The 17,371-nt window shown below is 46.3% G+C and overlaps 1 protein-coding gene across 1 annotated transcript; it reads right to left on the bottom strand.

Annotated features, from left to right (window-relative positions):
* Positions 1 to 344: 344 nt before the first annotated feature.
* FIGLA (folliculogenesis specific bHLH transcription factor) lies at positions 345 to 15,895 on the bottom strand. Its single transcript, XM_019942583.3, has 4 exons — positions 15,417 to 15,895; positions 12,618 to 12,770; positions 10,895 to 11,045; positions 345 to 410 (listed from the first exon to the last, which is right to left on the bottom strand). Exons 1-4 carry the CDS (start codon positions 15,615 to 15,617, stop codon positions 388 to 390), a joined length of 528 nt encoding a protein of 175 aa, XP_019798142.1. The 5' UTR covers positions 15,618 to 15,895; the 3' UTR covers positions 345 to 387.
* Between the last annotated feature and the right edge of the window lie 1,476 nt (positions 15,896 to 17,371).

Below are 17,371 nucleotides of genomic sequence, written 5' to 3'. Positions count from 1 at the left end.
AGTGGACTCCACACTCTCTATGCCTCAGTTTCTCCATCTGTAAAGCAAGGATCGTTGTGCCTATCTTGCAGGACTGTTATGAGAACAAACTAACATATGTAAAGTATGGAGAAGAGGCCCATTTATTAAGTGCTAGGTCTTGGTGAGCAGTCGTTATGACGACGGCTGTCTGTGCTCAAGCTGCTTGAGCTTGCCCGGAGGCGCCATATGGCCCTAGCTGGGTGCATGAAATTGAGAAAGTAGAGTCAAGTAAATTTGTGACAGGCAAGGCCATTTAAAGGGTAATTGTTAAACTTTGAATTATGACAATTTTTTTTTTTAAAGAGACTCTAAAACTTTCAAGACTGCATTCATTTGTCTGTAGAAGATAGCCCTGGGCCAGCCTTTTCACTTTGCATACTTGAGGGAACCTGAAACAGAAGAGAGCCCATCGTAAATGGCTAACAGACAGTTTAAAAACAAACAAAAAATTAGTTAGTAATCAAAGATGTTTACATTTAAAGATACCATTTTTTGTCCATTACAATTCTATCATTTTAATAGATCTCATCGTTGGCAAGGATATGAAGGGCTTGGCACTCTTACATAGCTGGTAGTATTATAAACTGGAACCAAGTGGGACTTCCCTGGTGGCGCAGTGATTAAGAATCCGCCTGCCAATGCAGGGGACAACGGGTTCGAGCCTTGGTCCGGGAAGATCCCACATGCTGTGGAGCAACTAAGCCCGTGCGCCAAAACTACTGATCCTGCGCTCTAGAGCCCGCAAGCCGCAGCTACTGAGCCCGCGTGCCACAACTACTGAGGCTGCGCTCTAGAGCCTGTGAGCCACAATTACTGAAGCCCACACGCCTACAGCCCGTGCTCCGCAACAAGAGAAGCCACCGCAATGAGAATCCTGTGCACCGCAACGAAGAGTAGCCCCTGCTCGCTGCAACTAGAGAAAGCCCGCGCACAGCAACAAAGACCCAGTGCAGCCAAAAATAAATAAATAAGTAAATAAATTTATGTAAAAAAAAAAAATTGGCACCAAGTCACAGATTGTACCTACCTGTGACTCAGTTCTACTTCTGGGAATCTATCCTAAAAACAAAATGAAATACAAAAAACAGCTAAACACAACAGGTTGAGAACAAAAAACTGAAAACAAATGTCCAACAATTAGAAAACTGTCCCATTTAATGAACCATTAAAACTTGTTATAAAGACTATATAATAACCTCCAAACATGCCAATGATAGAATAAGAAAACAACATACAATGTTATACACCTTATGATAATTTCTTAATTCAGTTGTAGGAAAAAATTTTGCCAGCATAGTAGTAGATTTCTATCTGTGGCTTTTTTAAGATGGTAAGATCACCCTGGGCTTCTCAATTTTCTGAAATCTCAACTTAAATCCATGAGCTAAAAAAATAAAGTCACTCAAATCCTGGTCAGGCACTTCAGAAATGGAAACCTGGATGTATATTAATATGAAATACTGCAAGCAAATGCTTTAATTTAGCTTTAAAAAACATTTATTTACTTCCTAGTCCACTCATTTACATTTCAAGGGTGAGCTCTGTTAGAATGAAAGACCATTAAAAGGTTTAACACTATTTCCCCACATCTCCCAGGCCCAACCCTTTGTCCACGCACTGGATGTCGGGCCAGTTACTTAACTTCATTCCTTAGTTTCCTGACATGTAAAATGGGCATAACTGTTTGTACGTCACAGGACAGCTGTGAAAATTAAATAGGTTATTACGTATAAACTGCCAGGAATAGTGCCTGGCACAAAGTAAGTATCAATATCTATTGTTTCTGATCTTGAACAAGTCTTTTCACAATACATGTCATCAAGCTTTCTTTGTTTTGAGTTCAAATTTAGCTTTAGAAGTTTTATTTAAAAATTTTAAAACTTCTTACACAACCAGAATGTTCTAAACCTAGAAGACAATTCATGTATTGCTGTGTTTACCTAGAAGGTTAAAGGATAATTTCATCTTATCAGCGTACAGTCCAGTGTATTACAGATTGTTGTCTTAGTTTCTTTTTTTTTTTTAAGTTAGCTGGGAAATTCCAGGATTGTAATATTTAAGTATCGGAATACAAAAACTCGAAGTTCATGGATGTTGTCTTATTCTCACAGTTCACTTAAAAATGTTGGCCTCATCTAAGTCAAGGAGTTGAAGGCCCAAGAAGAAGGGCGTCTGAGGAATAGACACCCAGCCTGCAGTTCAGCAACTTTAATAAGGTGGGTGTAACTCCTGCTGTTGGTTGTGTAGCTGGATAATCTGACATACTATCCAGTGTACCCTTCCCTCCACCCACTGAGTCAAGGCTGGGGGGTGGAGTGACGGGGCGGGAAGGGATGGATAGATACCGACCAGAAGTCCTCAGAGTTCATTTCCAAGCTTAACAACAGTCTGAAAAGCAAGACTCTCATTTGAAAGAGGCCAACTTTGTTAAAAGGGAGAGCTCCGGTGGGCAGAGCTCAGATGGCTGTTCATGGGGTGTCACAGTGCAGGGAGGAGGCAAGATATGCCAGCGGAAAGCCTACCACAACCGAGACGGAGATGAGATTGAAACAGCGGGAGGTGGTTCCTCAGGGAGGACGGACCAGTGTGTAGAAGCTGCCTGACCCCTGGGAAGGGTCCTGTACTGTGCCATCCCGGCCTTGACCAGGGGACGGGGGAGAGTTCCAAAGGTAACAGAACCCAGGAAAGGCAAAGTAGAATCTGAGGAAAGCAAGGATCAGTACCCACTTCTCAGGATATGGTCTCTCAGAGGAGCTGGTGAGCACTGGCTGAGGGACATCCTTAGGAACATGGGCCTGAGGGCAGCCGTACAGCCCATCTGGGGCGGGAAGGCTGGGGATACGAGAAGAGGCCTGGGTTCTGCATGGCGTGGCTTAGACAAGAGAAGCCACAGGGGGGCCATGGACACCCACAGTGGATGTCAGCTCAACCACACCCAAGATCAGGGGCCAGAGAACCAGCTGGGCCACAGGTGGGGCAACACACGAGGCTCCCACCACAGCCTCTGGAGTGTACATGCTCCTCATGGTACCAGAGGAGGGGCAGAGGGAGGAGGGAGATCACTTAGGAGGCAAAGGAGCCCCCACACGGAATATTCTGAACGCTGAACTGACTCGGCTTTACTCAAAGAAGACAGGCCTTCACGGGGCAAGACAAAGAGTTCTCCCACCATCTGCGTCATAAGGGGTTCTCAAGAACAAGTGGAGAACAGTGTAGAAAGTAAAGTGGCATTTCTTCCCATCTAAACTGTGCTCTCATTGTTAATACTGCTTCAGTGTGTGAAAGTCCAGCCAGGACCCAGAGATCAGAATCCAGCCTTGTGGCCACAGCCTCACTGCCTCCTGTCTGGAGGGAAAGCCACACAGATGATCTTACAGCAAATGAAGCTCATTCTGAGCAGGGCTTTGGCCACAAAGCCCCATGTGGTCTGTCTCCTCTCCTGGGGACCTGGCCCAGATAGCATGATGCAGGGGGACTCTGCCCCTCGGTGCCTCTCACCTCAGAGCAACCCCAGTGAGGCAGGTGCCCCAGGCCTGTCTTCTACACCAGAGGCACTGGAAGGACGACTCCTGGAGGGAAAAACCTTCCAAAAAGGAAGAGAGCGATCCAAAGAGGACCGGAAGAGTTCTGAAAAATAATTGAGTCGTATTTCTAATCCCTTTACCCTCCCACTAAAAGATCTACCTTTAATACTGTGTCTTTGGCGTACATTTTATCCCTGATCTGCTCTGGATAGCCCCGGAATTAGAACAGGGGAGAAGGTGGCAGGTGGGAGGATACACTGACCTCCCTCAGGGGCGGGTTTATGTGGTCCGAGCATTTGGTGGTTTTCTGCTGACCCAAAGGAGCTGTCTGTCTCCAGGGAGGTCCCACAGCACATCAGAGAAGTCCTGCCTCTAAGGACCCTCTCAGAGAAGGGTCTTTGAGAGATCCTTCCATCCAATTCTTGCCATTCTCTTCCTTGTTCATGTGGGACCAATGAGGTAGATCTTTCATAAAACTCATATAAATAATCCCTCCAAAAGTCCACAAGAATAGAAGAGCACTAACTTCAATTTATTTAATCACCAGACCCATTATGTGTCAGACAAATGGAAATTGCTGGCTTTCTCAAATGATTCTCAGCTCACAGACAGACCCAGGAGCACATACCACATAGAGATCTCCTCAAACACACCAAGCTTCACGTCACACACACTCACATGCATACACACAGGCAAAACCCACTTCCATGATTGATTCAATCTTTTGTCCCCATAGAAGAATCTGAGTTACGACAAAAGAAATCTCCCTCTCTTATTTTCACAAAGAAATAAGGATGTGTCTTCCCTGTAACATTTTCATCTTACTTGATCAGATTGGGCCTTAAGGGTCTTCCTTGGGTGCTGGTTGGAGCTCTTCCTAAGTAGCTGTAGCCTGGGGAACACTCCACCAGAGGTGGCATTACTCCAAAGTTAGATGGATCCTGTCCTGCGTGCACCACATCTCACCTTCCCAAAGTTCCAGACAGAATGACCAGCATTCATATCATCAGAGCACCAACCTCTAAACCCCCGAAGTTCAGAAAACAATAACGTCCCAGAGCCAAATGCAACCACTCGTGCAGCCTTTCCTCTGTGCCCAGTGCCCTTGGTCCAGTACGGCAAAATTAAATGCCTACACTGGAGATGCAGCAGGAGGGGGTGGGGACTGACCAACCAAAGAGCACCTACCCCATCAAAAGGGAAGTTCAATTGTTTAAAACTCATCAGAATATGCCCACTAGGCCACAAGTAAATACTGGGGCGGATAAAAGTGATTCCCAAGGATAAGCCTAGACCTACCCCCTGTCCCGCCACACACACACACACACGCGCGCGCACACTCTACTATGGTGGAATTTTTGCTATCACACATAACCACTACCTGGAGGAAACGTGAGATGGAAGACAGAACATAGGTGCTTCAGGGCTTTCTCAGGTTGCTAATAAATTCATCCCAACTAGCCAGACCATCTCATTTCAGAGCTTAAATTGCTATTAGAAGAAATGTCCCCAGTGGTTAATTTCACACACAGATGACCACAGCCTGAAGGAGGGGTCGAGGAAATCTACCACCCACCAGGCTTCCTTCTCTCAGAAACTCTTCCCAAGGAACGCTCCCATGACAGGCCAAAATTCAGAGGTGTACAATGGAGGCACACCCAGGTCCCGTAATAGGCACCTACGTTCATGCATATAACGCTTTCCAGAGCTCCTCTGGCCCCAGCACAACTGGCATCTCACTTCAACACTGAGGGGGGTCTGTGTCCAGGGACACAGTCTCTACAGGATGACAGGCAACTCTGAGCAAAATTCAGAGCCTTGCATGATGTGAAATGCCCAAGCCATAGCCACGGTGACAAATAGAAGGAATAAACAATGGTGGGTTAGTGAACATCTTGCCACCCAGTAATGTCTAATCCCAAAAGAACAAAATCCTACACCTTGAAAGTCCAATTTTAAACAAGCCTCCCTGGACCTTGACATTAATCCCTATCCCTACCGAGGCCAGAGGCATGGCTGGCCCACGTCCTCTCCATCCACGCACACACTTATTTGCTGATTCGGTCCCCAAGTGAACCCGCTCTGGCCCGAGCAGTTCATCTCCCGTCCTGCCATCAGCAGATTCTTATGTGCTTCACTGGGGATTTTGCCTCTCAGGAATGTTGTTGATATTGCACAGCCTTTTCTGACCACACCCCCAAGTCCCTCCAAATGCCCATCTCTACCAGCACCAGATTCCACTCCTCAGAGATCCTCTCCAAGAGCAGGAAGAAGGGTGCCATTCCTGCAAACTGAAGCTGGAGGGGACCTGCCTCCCAAATCCTGAGCCCCTCTGTATATGAGCATTTCAGTCCAATGTGCCACATCGGCTGTCGCCAGGTCTCCAGTTAGGGTATCTGGGCAGATCCTGAAACCCTATGTAGTTGCCCTTCAAATAAATGGGAATGACCCCTTATGACGATTGTTTGGCAAATAGAGACCAGTCTGAGCTTTGTTTCCTTGGCCCCTTTATCTTGATCCATCCTAGAGAGGGTTATCATGGAGGGGCAGCCTGTCATGGGTGTTGTTATGGGCTGAACTGTGGTCCCCAAAATACAATGGAAGTCCTAACCCCCAGTACCTGTGACTGTATTTGGAGTTAGGACCCTTAAAGAGGTGATTAAGTTAAAATGAGGCCATTAGGGTGGGCCCTAATCCAATCTGACTGGTGTCCTTATAAGAGGAGGAAATTTGGACACATAGAGCAGAGACACCAGGGCAAGCACACACCCAGGAAAGGCCATCTGCAAGCCAAGGAGAGAGGCCTCAGAAGAAACCAAACTTGCCAACACCTTGATGTTAGACTTCCAGCCTCCAGAACTGTGAGAAATAAATGTCTGCTGTTTAAGCCACTCAGTCTGTATACTTTGTTACGGCAGCTCTAGCAAACCAACTACAGGTACTAAAGCCCAAGACGGGTAAGGAGAACAGCCATGCAGGGAGGAGATGGTATGGAGATGGGAGGTGAGTTACCCACTGGATGTCCTTGAGGAAAGTGATTCCAAGGCTGGAAAAGTACAAGATGCTCGAGCTTGGACCATCTTCTGCCAGAAAGGAAGTGATCAAAGAATGATGGTGACATTCAAGTGGAAAGGCAGCCCACTTACAAGGGCTGTCACTGGCCACAATGAGGACAGTTTGAGTAACAAAATAAGTCATGATATTATATGATGATGTAATAATCCACTGAATGGAAAACCACATGTCTATAGTATTAAAAAGTTAATATAGAAACAACCAAAATGTTCTACAATAATCATTAAACTGTGGCACATCCATCCCATGAACTAATACTCACCAATAAAAAGGCAGAACAGACTACTGATACAATAACTTGGATGATTTAAAGCACACTGTGAAAAATAAATAAAGCACATTGTGCTGAGTTTAAAAAGGCCAGTCTCTAAAGGTTTTGCACTGTATTATTCCACTTATACAAAATTCTTAAAATGATAAATTAGAGAGATGGAGACCAGATTAGTGATTGCAGGGGTTAGGGAGAGTGGAGGAGTAGGGGTAGTGGGTGGGTGTGACTATAAAGGGTAGCATGTGGGACAGCTTTATGGTGATGGTTCCACAAAACTACATATGCAATAAAATGACATGGAGGGCTTCCCTGGTGGCGCAGTGGTTGAGAGTCCGCCTGCCGATGCAGGGGACGTGGGTTCGTGCCCCAGTCCGGGACGATCCCACATGCCGTGGAACGGCTGGGCCCGTGAGCCATGGCCACTGAGCCTGCGCGTCCAGAGCCTGTGCTCCGCAACGGGAGAGGCCACAACAGTGAGAGGCCCGCGTACCGCAAAAAAATAAAATAAAATAAAAATGACATGGAACTATACACACATAATACCAATATCGACTTTCTGGTTTTGATATTGTACTATAGTTACATAAGATGCAGCCATAGGGGGAAACTGAGTTAAAGGCAATATTGGACTTCTCTGTCGCAAAATAAAAAGTTTAATAGAATGTTTGATGGGGCTTCCCTGGTGGTCCAGTGGCTAAGACTCGGCACTCCCAATGCAGGGGACCTGGGTTCAATCCCTGTTCAGGGAACTAGATCCCACATGACGCAACTAAAAGATCCCCCATGCCGCAACTAAGACCAGGCCCAGCCAAATAAATAAATATTTTAAAAATAAAACAATAGCTATCACTTTAAGAAAAAAAATAGAATGTTTGATGAATAATGAGATCCCTAGATAATTTCAAAGCACCTTCGCACAAAATACAGATTAATTACAAAAGAAAAGGGCTAACTTTAAAGTGGAAAGGCCTGGAAGTCACTACGTTAAGCACATGATCAAAGTGAATATCCTTAGTAATGGGACAAATCAAAATCTGCCCCCCTTTGATAGGGTGCAATGAGTAGAAAACCACAGCACTTCCATATTGCTGCCAAAGATGCATATCTGAATCTAATCAGGAGGAAATAGACAAGCCCGGATCAAGAAACATTCTACAAAACAACTGGCCTGTAATCTTCAGATGTGTCCAGGTCATAAAAATTACCTGAAGACCAAGGAATTTTTCCAGGTAAAAGGAGGCAAAAGGCAAGGGACAACTAAACGCAATGCATGATTCTTAACTGGGTCCTTTTGCTAGAAAGGACATTTCAAGACTGTTGGTGCTACTTGAATGGGGCCTGAGGATTACATGACTGTAATGCCACATAATCTCCTGATTTAATGGCTGCACTGTGGTCATACAGGTGAATGTCCCCATTTCCCATTTGAAGGAAATGCATGCTGACGTCATTAGGGGCGATGGCCATCAGGTTGGCAAATTACTCTCAAATGGATCAGGGAAAAAGTTCTTTGTACTATACTTGCAACTTTTCTTAAGTTGATTTTTTTCAGAATAAATGTTTTTAATTTTTTAAATGAATGATCTGAATGTCAAAGAATGAGAAACCCCTGACAAAACTGATGAAATCCTAAAATCCTTCTGCAAAAACTGGCACTCTTTACCTTCAGGCCTTGGAAGTCACACTTGACAGAAGTTATACACATACGTAAAAAATCTCAAATACGTGATTCTCTGTTCATTCTAAGAATTAGCACACTCTTCCAATTAACACCTTAGACGTGGTTAGCTAAAAGACTAAAAATTGAGTGTTGTGTTCCCTTTTTAAAACATTTCCAGCCAGAACTTTCCTGTTTCCTACTAGAAAATGATGGTCCCCACTTTAAATCAAGTTACCATAAGTTGGCAAATTCAATGATCAATTATCCTTGGACAAGCAGGACTTCCGTTGTACATCCTTGGCGCTGGCACAGGCCTGCTCTGTACCAGGCCCAAGGGGACTGGCTGGAAGGACTAGCCAGGCACCTCACTGTGAGAATGACATGGTGATACCTACCTGATAGGGACCAGTGAGGATTAAGTGCAAGCAAGATTCTTGCCTTAATATCTAACACACTAAAACCACATTTGGGGAAGCATTACCATTACTAACTTAGACAGCCAGGTTCAAGGTTCAGTTCACTCTTCTCCTTTTCAGTTTCGCTCTTTGTTCTCAGTCATTCCCTGTCAGCTCATGTAATAGAATAGGAATTCTATATCCTAAGAGTTGACTGGAGAGGGAAGTTTTAAATCTCAAGTGGCCAGAACTGGAAAATCTAGACTGAGCATGTGCACAAGTGGGATCCTTAGAAAACAGTAATCAAATCGGAAACGAGGCCAGCCAGTCAGCAGAGAGCCTGTAAGACCTCAAACCACAGCGGGGCATTGGCAAGAGCCAAGTGAGAAAACCCAGACCACTTGTTGCAAACAGAATGACAATGCCTGGGGCCCATTGTTGACTGCTCACCAATCAGTACTGACTGCTTCAGAAAGAGAAAAGCAAGTACCGTATGCTAACACATATATATGGGATCTAAAAAAAAAAAAAAAAAAAGGTCATGAAGAACCTAGGGGCAGGACGGGAATAAAGATGCAGACCTACTAGAGAATGGACTTGAGGGTATGGGGAGGGGGGAGGGTAAGCTGTGACAAAGTGAGAGAGTGGCATGGACATATATACACTACCAAATGTAAAATAGATAGCTAGTGGGAAGCAGCCGCATAGCACAGGGAGATCAGCTCTGTGCTTTGTGACCACCTAGAGGGGTGGGATAGGGAGGGTGGGAGGGAGGGAGACACAAGAGGGAAGAGATATGGGGATATATGTAGAGCTGGTTCACTTTGCTATAAAGCAGAAACTAACACACAATTGTAAAGCAATTATACTCCAATAAAGATGTTAAAAAATAAATACTGATTGCTCATGGCGTGGCAAGCAGACTTAATAAAGTCCAAGTGAACACTGACATGCCAGGTACTATGCTAGACACTCTGCTGACATGATGTCATTTGAACCCCACAGTTACCTTATGTAGGTACAATTGTCATTCCCATTCTACAGATGGGGAAACTGACGGTTGGAAAATTTTAGCAGCTCACTCAAGGTCACACCGCAAACAAGTGGTAAAACCAGGGTTTGAACGTCAGCATTCTGTCTCCAGAGCCTGCACTCAACTGATCTTCTAAACCACCTCCCACCACCACCCATCATTTGTTACTCCACGGCCCCCACTGTTCCTTATACCATGCTGAGCAACTTGCTTAGTCCCAGACTCCTGCAAGCCTTTCTTGTTTCAGCAGCAATCGTGTTGGAGGATGGAACAAGGGGTCTTGCTTGTGTAACACTGAGACACAGCCAGAGCAAAACGTCCACTCTCTAGACTTGGAGAAGCAGACTGCTCCAGGCAATGGCTTCCTTAGTTTGGCAAGGTAATAAGTGATAATGTTACAATAAACCCCTTTGTTATTACTTAGAAAACTCTGTCTTCCAACAAGGCCAACTTAAAAACAAATGCACGTGTGTGAGTGCGCATGTGTGTGAGTGAGCGTGTGTGTACATGGGATCACCATTCAGCTTTATGGAGGGCAAGCTACTTCTTTTTCTGGAGACCTCAGAATCCGGAAAACCTTTTGATGTATTAATTAGGGTCGTAAAAAATTAAGCTTAGGTCCCTGTTGGGTGATTTTGGAAGAGTTTCCTTCCCCTTGAGCAGCTTTCCAATTAACTTGGGAACATAATAACAGACCTTTCCAACTAGCAAACTCACCTCCCCACCTAGGTGCTTTCACACAATGATCTTGTTTCAATCATGTTTTAACATGGAAAATATCTCATGCCCAAGGGATGCATTATGAGTTTTTGGACATCAACATGACTAAGAAGAAACACTTCACCAGACTCCTGGCTGGAGAGATAACTCCCATTGTAGACATCGCCCCCTGGCGACAAGTGTGTGCCAACTCACCATTGCCGCCATCTGCCCAGGACCCTTCCTCCTCATTCTTCAAGCCCACAGCACAACCGGCGTGTGGTATATTTCTCGATAGCTCTCTAGCCAAGGACATATGTGGTTCAGAAGTATTGTTGCTACAGTTCTGATGATCTGGGTCTTGTTTCTAGAAACCATAGTTAGTTGTCAAACAGTATGACAGATTTTAAAGATTTAAATCAATATATTTCAAAGTTCTAATGTACGAAATTGTATTTAAGTAATGAGGGCAATGCTTAAGTTATTATGGAAAGAAAATCATTGCTCAACAGACTGTATTTTGTTCTACTATAACCTTAAAATGTTGTGTGATTGGCAACTGCATTAAAAAGACTATAGCATGGGACAGATTCTATGTTTTATAATGAATGCAGCACAAAACAAAGCACTTCTGCTAGACAATTCATATGCAAGAAAAAACTAAGGCAGCCACCTGCACCTGTCCAGGTATTACGACCGTGCCACAACCCAGCCATCCAGTTTGGCCAGTAGGACAATCCATTCCCACCACTGCAAAATGTATCCTCCCAGTAGTCACGTAATTAGGACTAGCAGACAAGAGGAAGAAACTAAGAAGTACCATTATACACGTGGCTATTTCTGCCCTAAGTTCCTAGAACGAATACGTTTCTCTTCTCTCTACTATCTGTCCTCTTTTGTCCCTAAACAGGATCACATAGCTAATTAGAAAAGGCCTTCATGGATCTAACAACTGTTGTTCTTCCATCCTTTTGATTCTTCTCTCCAGGCTCAGACTTCCAAGTTGAATGAGCTTGAAGTCTGCCACTTCCCTCTGCTTGGATTTCAGATATTTACCAACCACATACCCTCAACGCACAGTAAGGTGACTTCCAGCCACCCCTGGCCCCCCTGCAGCTTCTCAAACAACTTCCCATGCTCAGATTCCCAAGATGCCCCCTCCCTGATTGTAGGACCCCATCTTGCTTCTCCACCTGCCCCTCTCTGATGGCTCCTCCTTTAGCACTCATTTCTAAGGCCTCTTCTCTCTTCATAGTTTACCTCCTCTGACGACTAACCCATTTTCAAGCCTTCTGCATTTGCCTCTCCATAGAATGAGCCCATGAAACCAGCCCACACCTTCCACTGCCTAATGGACACCCCTGAGCTATGTGCCCCAGTAATGATGGTGACATTATGGTGCCTCACAGTTTACAAAGCAGGTTCACTTGTGTTGTCCCACTGGATGGTCACAAAACCCCATGAGATCAGCATCACCAGGAAATCAATGAGCTCTCCGGCAGGGTTGCCCCTCAGGGAGGGCCTCTCCCAAGGGACATCCCTCTTCCTTTCTGTGTCCTGCCTGAGGTGCGTCCTGCTGAAGGAAAGCGCTGCCGTAGAGAGGGTTTAAGGAAACTCCTCTCATGCCCCTGCTGTCAAAGTCCCAGTAAAGGCTAAGCAGTTCGGAGCTAGATGCCCTGGACAGCAACAGGAGGTAGGGATACAGATGGCCAGGAACTTGGCTCCAAAGCTTGCACAGACCTAGATTCAGACTTCAGTTCTGACATTTCTTAGCTGTGTGGACTTTACCTGTATTTTGGCAACTTCTTCAGTAAAACCAGGATCATAAATAGGTCAAAGGACTGTATAAACTAACTAGAACGGACACATCAATTGTCTGGCACCTAGACAGGGCTCAATAAACGGTGGGTATCGCTGTTCTAACTTCTTAAACCTTTACCTCAGAGTCTTTGGCTCCTTCCAAAACATCACTGAGAACTTGTATGTATTCAGTTGCACCTTTGAGGATATCAACTTTGCTAGGCTTCCTGCTTTGGGGGAGAAATGGCACCAGCGCCTTCAGTTTGGCAAAACCACGGTTGAGATTTTTTATCTGGAAAGCAAAAAGGCACAGTGACACACAGGAAGCTAACTTGTAAGGCATCCCCCCAGACCACGGAAGGCGGTTGTGAGGGCTCGTTTCCATAGCTCTCTTGTCTGGGCGGGGAATCTAGGCAGGCACGTGCCGAAGAGCCATCGCTCCACTGGCAGTACACTTCCTGGCAAGGGGAGAGGGAGGGGCATGAACCTGGCAGCAGGGATGGATGGACTGGGAGGCGTGTCTAGGTCCACACAGACCTCCTTCTCTTCCTCTGGGAGCATCCCCACTGCAAGGTAGAGGCGGGCTGGGTAGTGCTTAAAAGCTCTGAGTCAGTACATCAGGATTTAAAACCCAACTCTACCATTTAGCTTTACAAAACTGTGTAGGATACTTCATATCGCCAAGCCTTGGTCTGTTTACCTGCAAAGTGGAAAATACTCCCCTTGTTGTGGTGTAGCTTTTCTTGTGGTGATTAAGTGACATAATTACACACCAAACACTTCCTCCTGGCACACAGAAAGTCTTCAATAAGTTGTACTAGCGATAATGAATAAACTGTACAAACACTCGTCTATTCAGGTACTGTGCCAGCAACTCTTCAACCTCTTTCCCAGCGGAGTTGATGATATAGAGTCCAGAGAGTCTGCGCGTTGGCAAGACTTGAAAAGTAGAATGAAGAGCCTTTTTTCCTTCATCTCCAGGGTCTAGTTCCTTGGCTCTGAAGGCCTAGAATTCTGATGATCAACCCCCCGCTGGAGGACTCAGGCCCTCGAAGAACCGGTTCCCACTACACCATGAAGCCAATATACTCACTCACTTATATTGAGAGCTCCCTCCTACCCCACATCAAAGTGGGCAAAGGACATAGTCAGCCCATTCACAGCAGAACACAGTGAATGTATTTCATAAGTTTACTGGTCATAATGTATTTCATAAGTTTACTGGTCATAAGTTTCAATAAACTTATGAAAATATTCAACTTTAATAATCAAAGAACTACAAATTAAAACAGAAATTAGATACCATTTTTCATGTACCAAGCTGGTAACATTTTTGTTTTGATTATCGTACCCAGCATAGGGGATGGAAAAAGGGAACAGTCCTATAGCCTGCAAAAGGGGATAAAAATTAATAAACTTTTCTAGAAAGCAATTGGGCAACCTGTATCAAAAGTCACAAGATCGTTTATATCCCAGTAATTCCACTTCTACTGTTTTGCTCTAAAGCAATTATCAGACATGGGCATAGATCTATGTACCAGTAAAAAGCTGCAAAAAATCATATATGCCCAACACTAGGAGACTGAATAAGTAACAGTCCATTTATATGTTGGACTATGCAGTCAAAAGCTGCTCTGCTTAGAATATGAGGAAATGCTTTTGATAACGTTAAGAGAAAAAAATACAAAGATTTGTACTAAATCATAGCACCTTTGTAAGATTATGAATACGCACAAATATAAGTAGAAAAAAGACTAGGAGGATATACACAAGAATGATAGTTCATGGTAGTTATATTTGCATTGTGGGTGTTTCCATTCCCTATTTAGTCATTTCTCTGTCTTCCAGGTGTACTAATTTCATCATTATAAAGAAAACTAAGGTCATTAGTTTTAAAATAGTAGGTAACACCAGGACCCATTCTCTGCAGAAAGCAATTCCTTCCTGGTGGGGAAAGCCCAACTTAAAATGCAAAATATCGGATCAGAATCTTGTTTGAGAGCCACATCAACACATCAGATCACAGGGTTATCATAAAGGGCTCCCAACTTTCCCTTAAGTCTTCTACACCTGCTTGGTCCTTTCTCCTCACACCCGTACCCAAACAAAGCTCCGAGTTGATTGACTGGGGCTACGTTTCTAAAGGGCCCAGGAGTGTGCAGGAACAGCCCCCAGCAGAACTTCCGCCTCAAGTCCCAGGCCGGAATGTGCGCGCACCGTCTTCCAGCGTTCGCCCTTCCCTCTCTCGGTAGCCTCTGCAGCAGCCCGACCCAAGGACTGCAAAAGGCGGAAAGGAGACGGAATCTCACAAGTTTGGGGCCCGAGTTTAGTTAGTAATACTAAAAGCTACCAGTAGATGGCGCTCCAACTCCGCCCGAGGGACCATCCCCGCGGGTGAACCCGCGTACCCGCCAGAGTGGAAAAGATCCACTTTCTGTCCCCCGCCAGGGGGTTGAGTGGGAGTCTGGGTGCACACCCAGGCTTTGTTTAAATTCTTTGTTTAAAGTAAGGAAAAGAGTAACTTCCATTAGGCTCCCTGTGCCTCGCCCTATTTGTGCTTGGAGGCAGAGCGCTGGGAAAAGGGGACCCCAAGCACCCACCCAGCGCAGGAGGTAGTGAGACGTAAGCGCACTGCCGCCTCTGAGGGTTCAAAGCGCCTGCCAGGGGGAGACGTTTCTGAAGTGGTAAGCGGCCCCCTCGGCCTTCCCCAGACCCGCTTCCCGCACCGGTCCAGGTGGGTCGCAGGTGAGGCGCCATCCCGGCGCGGGTGGAGGCGAACACGAGCGGCCCTCGGGAGGTCGAAGTCGCCCCGGGCCCCCGGGCGGGGAGTGGGCGCCCTGGGCCCCCGAAGGTGTCCGAAATGGGTGGCGGGTCTGGGGGGAGCCGGGAGGAAGGCGGCCGGGTCTCGGGACAGGGACCTCGCGGGGCCGGCGCTCACCCGCTCGCGCTCCTTGGCGTTGGCCACGCGCCGCCGCTCCAGCACCAACTGCAGGTCCTCCGTGGACGAGTAGCCGCCCGACGGCAGCCGCTTGAGCCGGCAGACGGCGGCCAACTGGGGCAACGGCCCGAACTGCTCCCGCAGCACGTCTTCCAGCACCTCGGCCGGTGGGGCCCTCAGGAGCGCCGGCGCGGCGTCCATGGCGGCGCGCGGGGGCGGGAGGCCGGGTCTTCCCGCGCGGGTACCTGGGCCACGCGGGGTCGGGGGCGGCGGCGGCCCGGCCACCTGCTCCCATTCCCCTGCGCGCCTGCGTACCTGCCCCTCCCGCTCTGGGGAAACCACTCCGGGACGCTCGGTTCAATAAGCCCCACAGGTGATTTCCGTGGATCCTGGATTACAGCGCTGGCTCGCAAATCGGCTGCACACTGGAGTCACCTGGGGAGTTTTAAAAAATCCACCTGCTCGGGTACCAGTCCCCCACATTCTGACTCAACCAATCTGAGTTGGGACCTGAGCGTCTGGACATGTGTACACACGTGTAGGCAAATATACATACGAACATATATACGTTTACCAGAAAAAAATTGATGGATAGGGGCTTCGCTGGTGGTGCAGTGGTTGAGAGTCCGTCTGCCGATGCAGGGGACACGGGTTCGTGCCCCGGTCCGGGAAGATCCCACATGCCACGGAGCAGCTAGGCCCGTGAGCCATGGCCGCTGAGCCTGCGTGTCCGGAGCCTGTGCTCCGCGATGGGAGAGGCCACAACAGTGAGAGGCCCACGTACCGCAAAAAAAAAAAAAAAAAATTGATGGATACACACAAAACGTTTTTCAATTTCATTTTGAAATAAATAAAAGTTACAAGAGCAGAAACAAAAAGGTCCTATATCCCCTTCACCTAGATTTCCCACTTAACTTTTTTCACATGTGCTCCACCACTACCTTTCTCTCTATGTGTATTCCCGTTTTCATTTTCTAAAGCTTTTCCTTAGTCTTGTCCTGTCTTCATGGCTTTGACAGTTTCAGAGAGTAGAAGCCTTTCAGTGTGGAGGATATCCCTGAACCTGGGTCTGTCCAGTGTTTCCTCATGTCCAGACCCAGGTCCTGCCCTCTTGGCAGGGACTCGATAGGAAAGATGCTGAGCTTTTCTCAGTGCCTCACATCAGGAGGCGTGATGTTGACCTGTCCCACCGCTGGCAATGTTAACTTTGATCACCCAGTCAAGGTGGTGTCTGCCAGGTTCCTTCACCATAAATTGACATTTTTTTCCCTCTTAATTGATAAATATTTTGTGAGGAGATATCCTTAGCATCCATTACTGACTCCTGCCTGAATTAACCGCCACTCTGATAACAGACAAATGGTCAGCATCCTCTTTGAGGAAGAGCTCTCCCTTCTCCCCAGTAAGTGTTTCATTTTGTGTTATGTCAGCATGAGCTCATGAATTTCATATCATTTATTTTAATGCTCATATTGTCCCAGATTTGGCCTGTGGGAGCCCCTTCAAACTGGCTCCTCTGTCCTTTTGACATGACCCCTTCATTGTTTGAGCACTTACTTACTTGTGCCAAAAAGACAACATGTTCCAGGCTCATCCCGAATTCTCCTAGCCCCTGCCCTGAAATGGGTCAATTCTCCTTTTAGTGGAAGATAGGATTTAGAAACCAAGTTTGGATGTTCATTCCTTTTGGGATGTCATTACTTCTAGGCTCTTTTTGCAGACAGGAAATAGATGTATGCATGCACAGAAGCAGACGCACACATACAGCTGTATCTATCTCTATATAGATGGACAGATATATTTAAAAAGCATGAGTTCACACTAATACCTCCAGTTCCAATCCAATACCTCAGGTTTCTCTCTAGTTTCCCCCTTTCCCCCTTAATTCCCTTCTTCAACAGTGAGAAACTTCACTCTGGTTACTTATTTGCTCGGTTCCCACATAGAACTAATTT

This window comes from Tursiops truncatus, chromosome 14 (genome assembly GCF_011762595.2).
Source record: "Tursiops truncatus isolate mTurTru1 chromosome 14, mTurTru1.mat.Y, whole genome shotgun sequence".
NCBI lineage: Eukaryota > Metazoa > Chordata > Mammalia > Artiodactyla > Delphinidae > Tursiops > Tursiops truncatus.
This window is presented reverse-complemented; position numbering and strand designations above follow the sequence as displayed.